Below are 19,368 nucleotides of genomic sequence, written 5' to 3' on the forward strand. Positions count from 1 at the left end.
GACATTTTGTGTAGACTAGTCCATCTCCAAGAGTAGCTTTGAGGTACCGTAAGATCCGCTTAGCGGCATCCATATGTCATTCTGTGGGTGCATGCATAAACTGAGAGATCTGATTTACAACATATACTATGTCTGGGCGAGTAAAAGTGAGGTATTGTAACATACCAACAATGTTGCGATAGAATGTAGGACTGGAATATGCAGCAGTTCCATCAGAGGCAGTCAATTTAGTGTTCAGAACACTAGGAGTAGTTATGGATTTGCAATTAATCATACCTGCGCTGTCCAAAACATCAAGGGTATACTTGTGTTGTGTAAGAGTCAATCTATCATTCGTCCTGTGAAGTTCAACACCCAAGAAGTACCGTAATTCGCCGAGATCCTTCATCTTGAATTCTTGTTTCAACATATCTTTAACATAAAGAAATATGTGAAGAAGAATTCTCACTTATAACAATGTCATCAACATATATAAGTAACCAAGTGGTAGCTTCTCCGGTATGGTAGATAAATAGAGAGTGATCGAGAGAGCTTCGGAGAAAACCAACTTGTTGTATATGATGAGAAAACTGATCGAACCATGACCTAGAAGCTTGCTTCAACCCATATAGAGACTTGTGTAATTACAAACCCATTTTTGAGGATCATGGGTACTATAGCCGGGAGGTTGCTCCATATATACCTCTTCCTTTAGAATCCCATGAAGGCATTTTTGACATTTAACTGATAAAGAGGCCATCCATATGAGATTGCAAGAGAAATAATTACACGTATTGTTCCCATCTTGATGACCGGACTAAATGTCTCATCATAATCTTCCTCGTATTGCTGAGTGAAGCCTCGGGCCACAAGGCGAGCTTTGTATCGATCAATGCTACCATCTGGCTTATATTTCAGTTTGTAAACCCATTTGGAGCCCACAACATTTTTAGCATCTGGACGAGGGACAATCTGCCATGTCTGACACTCATGCAAGGCTGCCATTTCATCATTCATAGCTTCAACCCAACATTTTTCCTTACTCGCATGTTGATAACATTTTGATTCCACATTTTTGCTGACTTCTGTCATAAACAGCTGAAAATCCAAAGAAAAATTGTTATAGCTCACTCATCTGTCAATAGGATGTCGTACGCGCTGTGATTGGTGTGGAGCTGCAGTAGGGACTGATCGCCTAGAGTATACCAGGCCTGAGAACCGATTATCTATAGGTGGATCATTGGGCTGAGAAGATGAAGGCAGGCTATCCAAGGAAGTAGTGTTGTCTAAGGAACTACTTACAAGTGTCTCGGGCTCATTTACAGCTTGCTCCTTTCGCTCAGGCAACATTTCCGCCCCTTGTCTTAAGATTTCAGCATGTAACCAAGTATCATACACCTCATTTTTGTCATTGAATGTCACAGAAGTAGCCTTTGGATCTTGTAATCTGCTTTCATAAAAAACAACATGCCGTGAAACATGTACACGCCCAGTTTTAGGATTGTAACACCTATAACCTTTGTAGTTTTCTGCATACCCTATAAATCTGCACAAAACAACACGATTTTGAAATTTGTTTCTTAAGGAAACATCAATATGCACATAGTACATACATCAAAAAACATGCAATTCCTCACAACGTGGCTGTTCCTGATGTAATAGAAAAAATGGTGACTTTCCACTAAGCAAAGCCAATGGTAGTCAGTTTATAACATGAACAGCCGTATGAAAAGCCTCAGTCCACAATGTCATAGGTAAGTCTGTGTCATGCATCATGCTGAGCGCGGTTTCAACAATATGCTTATGTTTCCTTTCAGCAATTCCGTTTTGCTGAGGTGTATGCGGGCATGAGATTTGTCTAGTGATCCCATGATCTAGTAAGTACTCAGTAAATTCATTAGAAATAAATTCACCACCACCATCACATTGAAAATGCACAATATTACTGGAGTATTTATTCCGAACCAAGGCATGAAATTGAGTGAACAAGCGGAAAACTTCTAATTTGTGTTTCATGAAATGGATCCAAGTATATCGGGAATATGAATCAATAAAAATGACATAGTATCTACTCCCAGAAGAAGAAGGAATTGGAGTAGGGCCCCAAACATCGGAATATATGGTGTCAAAAACCTTTGAAGCTCTTTTATTGATTGATTGAAAAGGAAGGGCATGGCTCTTATAGATATGACAACTCGAGCACATGCTAGACTCACTAACTGAACTCAGACTGGACTTATCTAAGAGCCCGTCTGCAACAAGACTTCGAACAAAAGACTGACTACAATGAGATAACCGACCATGCCAAATGGATGGCTTATTATACTCAGCAACATTGACTTCACTATGACTTGGAAAACATGAATCTGAAGAGTGAGGTTTTGACAGCTTTGGAGCTTCTTCAAGGACATACATATCTCTTTTGCGAGTGCCCTCAGCGAATGTCTTCTTGGTTCGAGCATCCTTGACATAAACAGAAGATGGTGTGAATTCAACAGAGGAATGAGTGTCATCAATAAGTTTGGACACTGAGATAATATTTTTCTTGACACTAGGAACAACGAGGACATTCTTTAATGGAATGGAAGAAGAGCCCACATATATTTGTGCATTTCCAATGTGCGATATTGTGTGATGAGAACCATCTCCCGTGACAACTGAGCCTTGATCTAAATAAAGGAAAACACTAGAGAGATTACCTGTGTCACCAGTAACATGGGCTGCTGCTCCAGAGTTCACATACCACTCTCCTTGCTCATTTTGTTTCAAGTGGAGTTTAGATAAAGCTGTCATTAGAAGTGTTAAGTCTGTACGCATCAATGTAAAGGGATCGGGTCTGGATCGGGTCTGTTCAGACCCGATCCACTTCGTTTTTATGTCTTCACGACTAAGTGGTGGCACCTCTTGTAATTACTTCATGTTTTATTCCTCTTTTTGTTGTAACCTAATTAGGTTTATGTTTTAATAATAGAGATCAAGCATAGTGTGGCTGCATTGGCCGCCGGTTCTCTTACCTTCATTGCCTTCTTCTATTCTCTATTCTCCATCCTCCTTATTTTCAGACGGAGAGACGTGATTCAGTGATGTTTTAGTGAAGATTCTCACATGGTATCAGAGCCAGGTTACATCGTCCTCCGGTGAGTGATTTCTTCTTGGAGTATTCTGCCCTAAATCTTATTTTCTACCGTGGTTATCCTCAAACTCTGTTTCTGCCCTTAATCCCACGATTTGCCCTAATTTCTGTTGCCCTAAATTCTGTTTTTTGCCCTAAGTCACACGGTTTGCCCTAATTTGCCCTAATTTGCCCTAATTTCTATCGTGACCTCTAAAATTCTGCCCAAATCGTCTGTTCTAATCCTCTTTTTCAATCATGGACCAGCCGGCTCCCTCTCTTCTATCCTCTAGTTTTCTCTCACAACTCATCTCTCAAAAACTGAACCATAGTAATTATTTGACTTGGAAACGCCAAATTGTCCCATTTATTAAGAGCCATAGACTGTATGGGCACATCGATGGGACTACTCCAGCACCTCCAAAGTATGTTAACCGTGAAATAAAGAAGACAATCGTGGGAGATAAAGGTGTTGGGGCCTCGGCTGGAAGTGAAATCAGTTTTGAATATGAAACTCTTCCTGAGAGCAATCCCGAATATGAAGTTTGGCTGGCTCACGACCAGTCTCTTGTTGCTTATATCACTTCTACCTTGTCAGAAGAGGTATTGGGAGGTATTGATGATGATTTAACTGCCCTAGAGTTGTGGTCTACCCTTGCTACAACATATTCTCAAGTCTCGGAAGCACGTTTTCTACAATTAAGAAGGCAATTTCAGGATATCAAGCGTGGGACGCGTACAGTTTTGGAGTATTTGAATGAAATCAAGAGTGTTAGTGATCAGCTTGCTGCAATTGGACATCCCGTCAGCGACAAAGACAAAGTCCAACAAGCCTTGAGTGGACTGGGAACGGAATTTGATATTTTTTGCACAGCCTTGGAAGTCTTACCTGTTCTCCCATCTTTTGAAGATCTAAAGGCCAAGCTTTTTCAACATGAAGCTAGTCGAGTTCAACGACATAATCTGGTTCCTTCCAACAGCCACAATGTATTGATCACAGGAACTCACGCACTGCAAGGAAATCGCACTCGTTCTTGGACTCCTCAGACAGGCATGGGAAGAGGGATTCTCCCAACACCGCCAGGCATGAATACTACCTCTGCCACATCTAGGAGAATCCCGACATGCTTCTATTGCAACAAGAAGGGGCATGTAAAATCAGAATGTTGGCACAATCCTCAGAACAAGAATAGTCAGGTCAGGCGCGAGAATAGGACAGTAGCGGGGTCAGCTCCATCCTCGTCTGGATCAAATCCAACTTCAAAGGTTTCAGCAGACGTGCAGCAACTTCTAATGACAGCCTTATCCAAACTTAACTTGAAGCAAAATGAGCAAGGAGAGTGGTATGTGGACTCTGGAGCAGCAGCCCACGTTACTGGTGACACAGGTAATCTCTCTAGTGTTTCCCCTTATTTAGATCAAGGCTCAGTAGTCACGGGAGATGGTTCCCATCACATAATATCGCACATTGGAAATGCACAAATATCCATGGGTTCTTCTTCCATTCCATTAAAGAATGTCCTTGTTGTTCCAAGTGTCAAGAAAAATATTATCTCAGTGTCCAAACTTATTGATGATACTCACTCCTCTGTTGAATTCACACCATCTTCTGTTTATGTCAAGGATGCTCAAACCAAGAAGACATTCGCTGAGGGCACTCGCAAAGGAGATATGTATGTCCTTGAAGAAGCTCCAAAGCTGTCCAAACCTCACCCTCCAGATTCATGTTCTTCAAGTCATAATGAAGTCAATGTCGCAGAATATAATAAGCCATCCATTTGGCATGGTCGGTTAGCTCATTGTAGTCAGTCTTTTGTTCGAAGTCTTGTTGCAGACGGACTCTTAGATAAGTCCAGTCTGAGTTCAGTCAGTGAGTCCAGCATGTGCTCGAGTTGTCATCTTTGTAAGAGCCATGCTCTTCCTTTTCAGTCAATTAATAAAAGAGCTTCAAGGATTTTTGACACCATATATTCTGATGTTTGGGGGCCTGCTCCAATTCCCTCTTCTTCTGGGAGTAGGTACTATGTCATTTTTATAGATTCATATTCTCGACATACTTGGATACACTTCATGAAACACAAATCTGAAGTTTTCCGTTTGTTTACTCAATTCCATGTCTTGGTTCGAAATAAATACTCCAGTAATATTGTGCATTTTCAATGTGATGGTGGTGGTGAATTTATTTCTAATGAATTTACTGAGTATCTACTAGATAATGGGATCACTAGACAGATTTCATGCTCACATACTCCTCAGCAAAATGGAATTGCTGAACGGAAACATAGACATATTGTTGAAAGCGCGCTCAGCATGATGCATGACACAGACTTACCCATGACATTGTGGACTGAGGCTTTTCATACGGCTGTGCATGTTATAAATCGACTGCCATTGGCTTTGCTTGATGGCAAATCCCCATATTTTTTATTACATCAAGAGCAGCCACGCTATGAGGAATTGCGTGTTTTTGGATGTGTTTGCTATGTGCATGTTGATGTTTCCTTACGTAACAAGTTTCAAGATCGTGCTATTTTGTGCAGATTCGTAGGGTATGCAGAAAACTACAAGGGTTATAGATGTTACAACCCTAAAACTGGGCGTGTTCATATTTCACGGCATATTGTTTTCGATGAAAACAGGTTACAAGATCCCAAGGCTACTTGCATGACACTCAAGGATAAAAATGAGATTTATGATACTTGGCTGCATGCTGAAATCCTAAGACAAGGGACTGACCGTTTGATTGAGCACGAGGAGCAAGATGTTAATGAGGCTGAGACACTTGTGAGAGATTCCTTGGACAGCATGCCCTCATCCTCACAACCCCATGATTCACCTATACATAGTCGGTTCTCAGGCCTTGTGTACTCTAGGCGATCAGCTCCTAATGCAGCCCCACGTCAGTCCCAACGTGTGCGACATCCCATTGATCGGTGGGTAAGTTATAACAACTTTTGTTTAGATTTTCAGTTGTTTATGACAGAAGTCAGCAAGAAGGTCGAACCAAAATCCTATCACCATGCAAGTAAGGAAAAATGTTGGGTTGAAGCTATGAATGAGGAAATGGCAGCATTGCATGAGTGTCAGACTTGGCAGATTGTCCCTCGTCCAACTGATAAGAATGTTGTGGGCTCCAAATGGGTCTACAAACTGAAATATAAGCCAGACGGTAGCATTGATCGACATAAAGCACGTCTTGTGGCCCGTGGTTTCACACAACAATATGGGGAAGATTATGATGAAACATTCAGTCCGGTTATCAAGATGGGCACAATACGTGTGATTATTTCTCTTGCAGTCTCATATGGGTGGCCTCTTTATCAGTTAGATGTCAAAAATGCTTTTCTACATGGGATTCTTAAGGAAGAGGTATACATGGAGCAACCTCCCGGCTACAATACTCATGATCCTCAAAAATGGGTTTGTAAGTTACACAAGTCTTTATATGGGCTGAAGCAAGCTTCTAGATCATGGTTCGATCGGTTTTCTCATCATATACAACAAGCTGGTTTTCTACGAAGCTCTCTAGATCATTCCTTGTTTATGTATCATACCGAAGAAGCTACCACTTGGTTACTTATCTATGTAGATGATATTGTTATAACTGGGAATTCTTCTCCTCATATATCTTATGTTAAGGATCTGTTGCAGCAAGAATTCAAGATGAAAGATCTCGGCGAACTTCGGTACTTCTTGGGTGTTGAACTTGATAGAGCAAATGATCGATTGACTCTTACGCAGCATAAGTATACTCTTGATATTTTGGACAGGGCAGGTATGATTAATTGCAAACCCATAACTACTCCTAGTGTTCTAAACACTAAATTGGCTGCCTCTGATGGAACTGCTGCCTATTCAAATCCTACCTTCTATCGCAACATTGTTGGTATGTTACAATACCTTACCTTTACGCGCCCAGACATAGTCTATGCTGTAAATCAGATCTCTCAATTTATGCATGCACCCACAGAAGGACATATGGATGCTACTAAGCGGATCTTACGGTATCTCAAAGCTACTCTTGGGGATGGATTGATCTATACAAAGTGTCCCAATGTTTCTCTTGGACATAGCATATATACTTATACTGATGCAGACTGGGCAGAAGATCCTGATGACCGACGCTCAGTTTCAGGTTTCTGCCTTTTTCTTGATTCTAATCTCATTTGTTGGAGCAGTAAAAAGCAGCGTGCCGTTGCACGATCTAGCACTGAGGCAGAGTATAGAGCAATGGCTGCAGGGACAGCTGAGGCATCATGGTTACGACATTTGCTTGGAGAGCTTCATCTACCTATTGTTCAGTCCTCATTGCTATGCGACAATCAAAGCGCCATCAAAATTGCCTTCAACCCCATTTTGCATAATCGTACCAAGCACATTGAGATTGATCAACACTTCATTCGTCAGAAGGTTGAAGAAGCCGAGATATTGCCTACTTATATATCCACCAGTGAACAAATAGCGGATCTTTTTACCAAAGGTCTTACAGGGCAGCATTTTTGGGATTTGAAAAACAAGTTGTGCATGATCAAATCTCACGCACAACTTGAGGGGGGCTGTTAAGTCTGTACGCATTAATGTAAAGGGATCGGGTCTGGATCGGGTCTGTTCAGACCCGATCCACTTCGTTTTTATGTCTTCACGTCTAAGTGGTGGCACCTCTTGTAATTACTTCATGTTTTATTCCTCTTTTTGTTGTAACCTAATTAGGTTTATGTTTTAATAATAGAGATCAAGCATAGTGTGGCTGCATTGGCCGCCGGTTCTCTTACCTTCATTGCCTTCTTCTATTCTCTATTCTCCATCCTCCTTATTTTCAGACGGAGAGACGTGATTCGGTGATGTTTTAGTGAAGATTCTCACAAGAAGTTGCTGCACGTCTGCTGAAACATTTGATGTCAGATTTGAGCCAGATGATGATGAAGCTGGCCCTGCTGCTGCCTTGTTCTCATGCCTGATCTGATTATTTTTGTTCTGAGGATTGTGCCAACATTCTGATTTTACATGTCCCCTCTTGTTGCAATAGAAGCAAGTTGGAACCCTTCTAGGCATAGTATTCATGCCCTGCAGTGTTGGGAGAATACCTCTTCCCATTCCCGCCTGAGAAGTCCAAGGACGGGTGCGATTCACTTGCAGTGCATGTGTTCTTGTGATCAGTACATCGTGGCTGTTGGGAGGAATCAAACTCTGTCGCTGAACACGACTAGCTTCATTCTGAAAAAGCTTGGCCTTCAGATCTTCAAAAGATGGGAGGACAGGGAGAACTTCCAAGGCTGTGCAAAATATGTCAAAATCTGTTCCCAGTCCACTTAAAGCTTGTTGCACCTTGTCCTTGTCGCTGACGGGATGTCCAATGGCAGCAAGCTGATCACTTACACTTTTTATTTCATTCAAATATTCCAAGACTGTACGTGTCCCACGCTTGATGTCCTGAAATTGCCTTCTTAATTGCAGAAAACGTGCTTCTGATACTTGAGAATACGTCGTAGCAAGGGTAGACCACAACTCCAAAGCTGTTAAATCATCATCAATGCCTCCTAATACCTCCTCTGACAAAGTAGAAGTAATGTAGGCAACAAGGGACTGGTCGTGAGCCAGCCAAACTTCGTACTCAGGATTGTTTTCAGTGAGAGTTTCATATTCAAATCTAATCTCACTCCCAGTCGGAGTCCCAGCAACTTGATCTCCCACAACGGTCTTCTTCACTTCACGGTCAATGTACTTTGGAGGTGCTGGAGTAGTGCCATCGATATGTCCATAGAGTCTATGACTTTTAATGAATGAGACAATTTGACGTTTCCAAGTCAAATAGTTACTATGATTCAGTTTTTGAGAGATAAGTTGGGAGAGAAAGCTGGAAGATAAAAGGGAAGGAGCCGGCTGATCCATGACTGAAAAGAGGGGCAAGAAATACGAAGAGGGATAATGAAAAAGGGATGATTAGGGCAGACGACTTGGGGTAGAATTTAGGGGAGCGGCAGAAATTAGGGCAAATCACGTCAGAAAGGAAGATTTAGGGCAGAAACTGAATTTAGGGCTAATCACGCCAGAAAAAGGGGATTTAGGGCAGATTAGGGCAAATCACATCATGTTGAAAACACTCACCGGAGGACGCTGCAACCTGGCTCTGATACCATGTAAGAATCTTCACTAAATCATGTCTCTCCGGTTGAAAATAAGATAGATTGAGAAGAGAGGATAGAAAGCAAGACGATGGAGGAAGAGATGCAGTCGGCCAATGCAGCCCTACGATCCTTAATCTCTATTAAAAACATAACATTAACCTAATTAGGTTACAACAGATTTGTACAAAAATATATAAAATATTACAAGAATGCCACCGCCTAGTATTCTTAGGCGTGTGGATATAAAAGAAGTGGATCGGGTCTGAACAGACCCGATCCCCATACAAACAAACTTAACATCCCTCTCATCCAGCCGCCAGGATGTAGCTAGTTCACTCCTAGTGTATACATTAGTTATATTCTTTCGAGAAAATGAGATGTATGCATCTTTTGAAATTGGATTATTGAATCAATCCACTTATGAAGAAAACTCAGGTACATATCATAGAAGTTGAAGTGATTAGATGATGGTTCAAAGAGACGAAGGATTGCTTGGAAGAAGTCATTTCTAAAAGATATGGTCCTAGAATTAAGAAAACCGTAAAAAGACTTGCATGATTTACTAGGTTCATTTCTTGATAGGGTCCTACATGCGAGAAGGTTTAGTTCTGAATTTCTTATATTTGAACTCAGAGGAGGTGATGCTGGTTCTTGTTGAGGCACATGAAAGCATTTGAAGATATTACTTTTAGAAAGAAAAGTTTGTTGAGTCACATGAAAGCATTTGAAGAGAATACTTTTAGAAAGAAAAGTTTGAAACTTCGGCTGAATTTCTCATTTTTCACCATAAGACTTCCGTCTGAAGAAAATTTTGAAAACAAGAGCTGAAATTAAAAGGTTTATACTTTACCTATGTCAAAAAAGTTTGGTGGTCAACATAATCTCTTTTGCTTGGTTGACTAGTGAAGGTAACCTGCATATGTAAAATTTTGGTTTGGGATTCTGTTGTTAATTCTCATAGAAAGTATGTTGCATCAATTGGTGTAATTTTAATATTCATTCTATATTATCTGTGTTGATCAGAGTAGTTGATGCAGAAGAGACCTATAGTTTGGACATGCAATTGTCTGCTACTTGTTTCTTTGGTGTAAACTGAAGTGGTGCGTTCTGACATGGAAATTATGTCAGTTGGTCTAATTGCAACACTGCTACGTTCTTTCAAAGAATGTAGTGCCTCTTAGTGTCTACATGTAGTTTTAACCACAGGTGTCACATTGTATTTGTTGTAGCTTGAGAGAGACGAGAGAGATGTCAAGGAAAGGAGAGAACGCAAGAGAGAGAGAGAGAGAGAGCCAAAAAGATTCTTCATTAACGTAACCTTAATCTCCTTTTAAAGAGATTAGGGCTGGTGGTACAAACTTTACAAAAACAGTACAACTACTATAAGAAAAAATTTCAAGACCTCTTCTCTTACTTTCTAATATTTCAAAAACACTCTTAACACTCCCCCTCAAACTGAAGCATATATATCAATCATGCTCAGCTTGTTACAACATCTCAGGAAATCGCCTATGGGAAGAGCCTTGGTGAGGATTTCAGCTACCTGATCTTTTGAGGAGACATGAATGGTGCTAACAATTCCTTCTTGAACTAGGTCCCGAACATAGTGGCAATCCACTTCAATATGTTTCGTCCTCTCATGGAAGACAGGATCGGTCGCAATATAGGTCGCTGTCTTGTTGTTACAATACATCTTCATTGGGAGATTCACTGACACAACCAACTCTAGAAGTAATGATCTGACTCATGACATTTCAGCCGCAGTTTGAGCCATAGCCCTATATTCCGACTCAACACTAGATCGAGCTACCACATTCTGCTTCTTGCTCCTCCAAAAAATAAGATTACTTTCCACAAAGACACAATCCAAAAAATAAGATTACTTTACACAAAGACACAAAAACCTGTAGTAGACTTCTTGTCATCTACATCTACAGATCCTGCATAATCAACATCACTATACGCTTCGATGTCAACACCTTCTCCCTTTTTGAACCATAACCCCTTTTCCCGGGGCTGATTTCAAGTATCTGACAATCATTAGAGCAGCGATCCAATGAACCTTCTAGGGTTTTTCCATGAACTGACTTAGCTTATTCACAGCAAAGCTAATGTCGGGGCGAGTGACAGTCAAATATAACAGTTTCCCTATCAAAGATCTGTAAGATCTAGAGTCAAAAGACTCTGATTCATCATCATGTATATGAATGTGGGGATTCAAGGGAAGTGTGACACGTTTAGCCCTCAATAAACTTGTTTCTTGCAGAAGATCAAGAACATATTTTCTTTGAGACACTACAACTCCTTTACTATTACGAGTCACCTCAATACCAAGAAAATAACGGAGTTGTCCAATGTCTTTTGTGACAAAGTGTTGTTGTAAAAACTCCTTTGTCTGAGCTATTTCTTGATTACTTTCTCCAATGAGAACAATATCATCCACGTATACAATCAATATCACTATACCAGATGTGCCTCGCTTGATAAACAACGAGTGATGAAGCTGGGATCGTCGAAATCCACACTTAGATAAAACCTCAGTTAGCTTATGGAACCATGCACGAGGACTTTTTTTAAGTCCATAAATAGCCTTCTTTAATTTGCATACCTTGGAACACTCTTCTTGTCGCTCAAAACCAGGTGGTTGCTGCAGATAGATGGTTTCAGACAGGTCTCCATACAAAAAAGCATTTTTCACATCCAGCTGAAATAGAGGCCACTCTCGCTGGACAACAAGAGATATAATCATTCAAATGGTGCCCAACCGAGCCACGGGCGAAAAGGTCTCAAAGAAGTCGACGCCATAAGTCTGTGTATATCCTTTAGCAACAAGATGTGCCTTGAACTGTTCAACTGAACCATCAGAATGATACTTGATGGTGAACACCCATTTGGAGCCAACCACATCAAAGTGCATCGGTGGATCCACCAAGTCCTAAGTCTCTCGAGAAATAAGAGCATCCATTTCCTCCTGCATGGCTTGCCGCCACCGTGAATCTAACAAGGCTTGATGGTGAGAAGACAGGATAATGTGGGTAGACAGAGCTCGATCAAACTGCACCAAACTTGTACTCAGATGGTCAGTAGAGACAAAATTAGAAATCGGATGTAGTGTGCACTATCGCTTGCCCTTGCGAATAGCAATGGGAAGATCATCTGCAGTGTGGTCATCATTTAAACCTGAGTCGGTCTTATTAGTGGAGCTTACCTCTTGAGAAGACGCTGGTGGGCGGTTGAGAGAGAGACCGAGACGACGAGTGTAAACTAATGGAGGATCAAGGAAATGTTCACATGACATAGATTGAGATGGAGGGATCGACTCAAGTGACACTGGTGGAATAGAAAGAGGAACATGTACAAGCATCTCAGACGAAGGACTCAAAGGAGAAAAATAAGGACGAGACTCAAAGAATGTAACATCCGCGCTGATAATCTCTTTCTTGGTTTGGGGATCAAAGCACTTATATCCTTTTTTATTTTCAGAGTATCTAATGAATACACATTTGATGGCTTGGGCAGCAAATTTGTTTTTGCCTGGGCCTAGGATGTGTGCAAAGCTAGTGCATCCAAAGACTTTGAGAGGTATATGAAATAATGGTCGTTCTGGATATAAAAGTTGAATGGGAATACGTTCTTGGATGGCTGACGAGGGTAATCTGTTAATGAGATAACATGCAGTAAGAATCGCATCACCCCAAAAATAGGCAGACATGTGTGAATGCAACATGAGGGTACAAGCCACGTTTAGGAGTTACCGATGTTTGCGTTCGACAACACCATTTTGTTGGGACATGTGAGGACAAGTATATTGAGGTCGAATTCCATGATTGGCGTAAAATTGAAGTAGCACAGGGGATTTGAACTCAAGAGCATTATCAGTGTGAATATTTTTGACAATGAAACCAAACTGAGTTTTTATTTCTTTGACAAATTTTGGAAGAATACATATGACTTCTGATCTTTCCCGTAACAAGAATACCCAACTGACTATAGTAAAATCATCAACCAAAACAAGATAATACCGAAAACGTGAGTGAAAAGGAACCCGACTAGGACCCCACACATCCACATGAATGAGATCAAATGGACTTTGACTAGATGGACTCTGACTCGAAGGAAAGTTGCTCCGTGTATGTTTGCCTAACTGGCAAGCATCACATAAGGACTCTGATGTAGTAATACCTGGAAACATGTGACGAAGTTTGGACACTGATGGATGACCCAGTCTGAGATGCCACTGGAAAGGAGAAGTCTTTGAGGAGAATGACGATGCAGCAGCATTTATTGGGACAGACAAGAAATAGAGACTCTCACGTTCATGGCCTCCACCAATCACCTTCCCAGTAGTAAGTACTGAAAAGAACATGAATAAGGATAAAAAATGACTCTGCACTGTAAGTCAATAGCCAGCTGTTTAACAGATAACAAATTAACAGGAAATTGAGGGGCATAGAGCACGTGAGTAATAGTGCTTAAATGTGGGAGATAGATATCACCACTGCCCAACACAGGAGATAGCTGGCCATCAGCCAGTCTGACAGGCTATGGTGTAGAGAATCTGACTAAGGATGAAAAAATGTGTGATTGATTACAACAATGCCTGGAGGCGTCAGAATCTATCATCCACATCACATCTAGGCCATCTGTAGGAGCACCAACAAAAAAGGCTGAGTCTATTACAGTAGTATTGGCATATGAGAAGGAATTTTCAGCCATCTTGTATTTAGTAGAGCCCTCAAATTTACTGTTTTCAGCCATAGTAAATGAAGAAAACCCTGTTGGTGTACACGTTAAGAGTCTAGGATGTTGCTGTCCACTAACATCAGAGATAAAGGATCAACAACAATACATACGAATTTGGAATAGAGGCTTGTGACTCCAATGACAAATCTGAAACTTTCTCAAACGGGTAGCAATATCTCAAACAGGAAGCAATATCTGAAACTTTCTCAAACAAGCAGATCTGGAAATTTATAAAACAGGCAGCAATATGGAACCAACTGTTTCAGTCCATGACTGAAATTTCTTCGCCCAATGACAGAAGACTGTTGCTACTCCTCACAAAGCCTCACTTTACTGATTTGACATTCACGATTTGCAGATATTGCTCCTCACGTCAAAACTGCATCTTCAAACAGCAACATGACTTCATACACAGTAGCAAAAGGGCAGATCTGATATATAACGTCACAGATCTTTGACATTCACGATTTGCAGATATTGCTCCTCACATCAAAACTGCATCTTCAAACAGCAACATGACTTCATACACAGTAGCAAAAGGGCAGATCTGATATATAACGTCACAGATCTGCTTCCATGACAGCAAAAAGAATCAGAAAATCAGATCTGTTTAGGGCAGATCTGATGCATGATTTCATTGATTTTCTTCATAGCAGCAGAAAATCAGATCTGATAAGCAGATCTGAGCGACATAGATATTCTTCCACGGCAACAGAAACTCAGATGTGATACATCCTGATCAGGTCCACCATCTTCTTCCATTGCAACAACTTTATCAACGTTTCTCCATGTCTTCCACGGCAACAACAACAAAGGGTGCTAATCACGTTTCTACATGTTAAACGTGATTAGTCCTTTTTACTAAACAGATTACTTGCTTTTCTTGAAGTCAGCAGAAAAATATAGGCATGAACCCTAACTTGGAGGAAGAGGCGAGAGATAAAGGAAGGAACGTGAAACCCTAGATAGCACAGTCCTAGATCTAGGGCTCTGATACCATGTTGTAGATTGAGAGAGACGAGAGAGATGTCGAGGAAAGGAGAGAACGAGAGAGAGAGCCAAAAAGATTCTTCATTAACATAACCCTAATCTCCTTTTAAAGAGATTAGGGCTAGCGGTACAAACTTCACAAAACAGTCCAACTACTATAAGAAAAAATTTAAAGACCTCTTCTCTAACTTTCTAATATTTCAAAAACACTTTAACAGTATTTTTGTCCTGTTTTCCTGATGTTTCACATTTGATGTTAGTTTTAGCCCCACGTGCCCTCTACACTTTCACACTGTTTTTGTGCTTCTCTTTTCCTAATTCTTTTTGTTTTATCCATCTATTAGGTTGCTTTATTAGTATAATTCTCATTTTTTAAATTATATTTAGTCTATTTTCTTGGTGCTTTCTAAAGCAAACTTTGCATAATTTCTCTTCCATTTGGTTCTTTATCACCTGAGTGCACCTTGATGATGACCTCCATGTTTTCTATATTAAACTGAATATGTATTTTCTTAATGCATACTCAACCTTGACCCCATATTTTGCTTATAAGTTCTTCATTGTAACCCTGTTATTCATTTTTCACTTTCAGGGACTTGAAAATACTCGAGTGCTATTCACATGTCATGGGTTCCAATCACAGGCAAGAGTAATATCATATTCATTTTCTTGCAAGTAGTTCTCTCTGAGAATCTTTTGTCAAATAAAACAAATGTTCTTTTCATTGAGATAGTGCTCAGACTTGCCTGGAAAATTAGCAATAGTTGGGCTGGATTCATCGCAGCTTCATCGCTTGGACCGTTTGCAGGATAATACAAAGCCCCACTTAGTCAACATTTTGAAGGTACATTTCGCTACTAACTCAGGAAATTGTCTTGCCTTTTGTTTGACTGGGGCATCAAACATTACAGAAATCAGAACCATCATCGTCTCGCATTTACCTGGAATTGGGGTTTCATTTTACAATTTTAGTTTCTCCATAGTTTCTAATTGTCTAGATGATGGTCTTTTTTCCTAATTACTTCCACTTGCATTGTGCAAGCCTTTCATATTGTTGCTAGGTTCTAGTTAAGGTGTCTATGCCATCTTGAACATTTTTTTCCCCTACTTCCATGTATTTTTTGGTAATTGGGCTCCTTTGAGCAACTTGGTCTTTGAGCAATACAGCTGCCACTTATTGCTTTTAACTACCATGTGAAACTATGTTTCTTGGTGATGATGATGACTGGTCATCACCATCTGAATAAGCGGAGGCCTTTGAAAATGTGACAATGTTTGTCGAACTAACAAGAAACGTGGATTTGTAACCTTTGTTATGATCTTTCTGTGATGCTTACAAGAAACACAATACAATTAATAATATAGGAGGGTCACATCATTCCATGTTGACCGTTTGTATGGTCTATATGGTGGCACACAAGCCTATATAATTCACCATGCATCATATGGCAACAAATATTATGTTTTCCTAATCCACTTCGACCAAGCATCGGTGTCAAATTGCAATAATCTCTAAGTCATGCAAGTGCAGTAAAAAGCTAACATGTTCCTTTTCCTCAGCAAATAGTAGGAGAACAAGTCCTTAACAAATAGAATTTTGAGTTCTTAATGAAAAGTTAAACCAGCTGAGCTCAATCTAATTCACTGATCAGTTTTGGAAAAATAAAATAGATATGATCTCCTAAAGTCTTGCTTTGGGAAAACCTTGATTCTTGGGGAATGTAAAGCTAAAATATCCACTTACAGTCTCTTAGTTATTGGCTTCAATAAATCCCCCAATCCTTTGAGATTCAACGTAAAGATTGCATGAACAATGATTGCCCAATATTGTTCTTGTGGATCTCTGTTTAGATAAATCCTTTTTTTGGAGGGTTGACACAAGACTTTACTATTTTATTCTTGGGTTAATGATTTTTTGCACTCAACCCTATCAGAGTATTGGGCACAAAAATAGAACCACTTTGTTGGTGCTTTTGAAAATGAAATAGATGAATTTTAATAAAAAATCACAAAAAATTGAACCTTTTCGTTGCACCCCAAATTTCTCACAATTCTTTTTTTATAAAATATACCAAAATTTGGTGAACACAAATGCTTGGGAATGTGACAAACACAAGCAAATCACGTAAAACATAGAACACCTCTTTTGGTCGTTCATGACAGCCCGATTTCCTTTTTCTTTCAAAACCCAAAATTCACAAGACCAAAAGCAAATAAACAGAAGAAATAATGCCCCAACTCACAAAACACTTCTTTTCCAGTGGGATATGAACTATGCCCTCCAATTTGCCTATCGCCCAGGCCTGTTGGAACCTGAAAATAGGATGCAATAGAAGGTTGAGCCATCACAGTATGATGGAGGACCAGCCAATGGGAGTGTCATCAATCAAACAATATATCATTCAGTCAGGGTGTAATTCAATATTAAATATTCATTCAAATATTATTTTCATCAATTACCCTTGACCGCTTCAAGCACGTTCATCCTATATGACAAAAGCATATCACACAATTACCTAAGGGCTTAATGTATGTATTCTTTAAGTTGAAACCCTAAGATGTCGTTAACTGCATTTTACCTTTAAGGCTCTAAATTATTAATATAAGTGGTCTTGTCAATTTTTATCCATCTCAACTTATGATCCTTTCACATTTTCATTTTTCAATTTATAGCTCTTGTGGACACAAACACCGGCGAATGCATACCACAATCGACCTCATGATTTGGAGAAACTGCTATGATGGCCCGAAACACTATGGATCTAAACCCGCTATAGCGGTGGAGCAACCTATTGGGAAACTTGTCTACAATTAGAGTTTTCAGCTTTCCGTAGACACTTGGGCTGAGAAGGTCAGAGTGTTACACTCCAAAAACACACAGCACAATACAATATCCTAGGGTCTTGCACTGCCTGCCCTCCGAGCAGGCTCGCTAGTAGAAAAGATAGGGCACACTCACACAGGGTACCCCTCCAATTGGCCAATAGATGATTAGTATTTTATTAATTTTTTAGCTGTTGGGCAAGGAAACATACAAACATTTTGTTAGTCATTAAGGCTGACATAACACAATTCAATAAGTTCATATACCATCAGTTTCATTTACACTCACAATGGCTCGAACAATCAATCACAATCAATTGTAGATGGCTTGAATAGTCAATCACAATCAATTAGGGGTCCGCAGTCGTCAGACGGTGCCTAGTTAAGCCTCTATTTACATTAGCACCAATTCAATACACTATCAATCAGTCATTCAAATATTCAACTTTATTTACGGACTCAGATACCCATTCCCATTGAATGCTACACTTGGGCAGGTGTCTCTAAGTTGTTGTGTCTACTAGGTTTGCATAACCTAGGTGTAGTCATTATGGAGTAAGTTAATTAAGTGCTCAATTCTATGTTAATATGGTTTGGTTTCAATATGGGCAAACCACCGATACCATCTCGGTAAAGAAATTCACTTTGTTATGCATTTTTTTTCTATCAATTCCAACGAGGGAGAGTAATCTTTATTTGCGGTCGACGAAGAGTTGTTCTATACAATTAAAATTTTAGGATGTTCTCTAATGCATTGCTCGTGCTCGAGGAACCAACCTCAACTTGTAGACACACCTACAGCTGTCCTAAGCATATATCATCTAGTATTTACATGCATTAATGTACTCATTCTAATCCTACACATCAATTTAAATGTCCATAACCACATCCAAACCATGTTATCTCCCAATGGCAAGCATGATCATGTACAATTATACATGTGATTTATTAAAACAAAATAGGGCAATAATTGGACTAGGTTAGCTGCCATACTTGTGATGCCCTTAAGCCCAGCCAACAATATTTAGTTTTCAAATACTTCCACAGATGGCTGCCAGTCACCACTGCCACTGCTACCGTTGCGTTTCTTTCTTTTTCTTTTTTTCTTTTCTTTTTGGTCCTGTTACAATTAATAATAGAAAAAGCAGTTTTTTTACTAAGTAAATTAGTGGGTATTACACTTTTAAGTTTTACCTTAAATTAGTAACTTGTTCCTATCCCAAACAAGTTAAACTTAAAACCTTCTAGTTTTCATGCAAAACTGGCTATAAATCAATGTTTTCTCTTCAAAATTGCAAAAGCTTCTCATGAAACTCTCCTCAGAGTGAACTGCTTGAGCTTGACTGGCTTCATAAGCCTCAAAAACAAAAAAAGATTGTTTTGACCCCATCAAATGTTTTGTATGTGTACACTATGTTGTATTATCGTCCAGGGTGTATTGCATGGTACACCCAATAATGGGATACTTCATGGTTGACAAACTTAGCAAGTCAACTTATGATTCAAACGGGCTTGTCACAAACAAGTCAAAGTATCAGGTTGAATCATTAAAATTAACCCCATTGAATTCTAGGTATTGACTTTCCATCAGTCAAG

The 19,368-nt window shown here is 39.9% G+C and overlaps 1 protein-coding gene across 2 annotated transcripts in view; it reads left to right on the plus strand.

Moving 5' to 3' along the window:
• LOC116252737 (uncharacterized) overlaps nucleotides 1–19,368 on the plus strand; it is a 64,911-nt gene that overhangs the window by 21,972 nt on the left and 23,571 nt on the right. For both annotated transcript variants that reach the window (XM_031627224.2, XM_031627223.2), the window contains exons 10-11: nucleotides 15,542–15,592; nucleotides 15,683–15,793. In XM_031627224.2, the coding sequence (XP_031483084.1) occupies nucleotides 15,542–15,592; nucleotides 15,683–15,793 (162 nt within the window). The remainder of the gene's footprint in view (nucleotides 1–15,541; nucleotides 15,593–15,682; nucleotides 15,794–19,368) is intronic.

Source organism: Nymphaea colorata, chromosome 4, assembly GCF_008831285.2.
Source record: "Nymphaea colorata isolate Beijing-Zhang1983 chromosome 4, ASM883128v2, whole genome shotgun sequence".
In the NCBI taxonomy this organism is placed as follows: domain Eukaryota; kingdom Viridiplantae; phylum Streptophyta; class Magnoliopsida; order Nymphaeales; family Nymphaeaceae; genus Nymphaea; species Nymphaea colorata.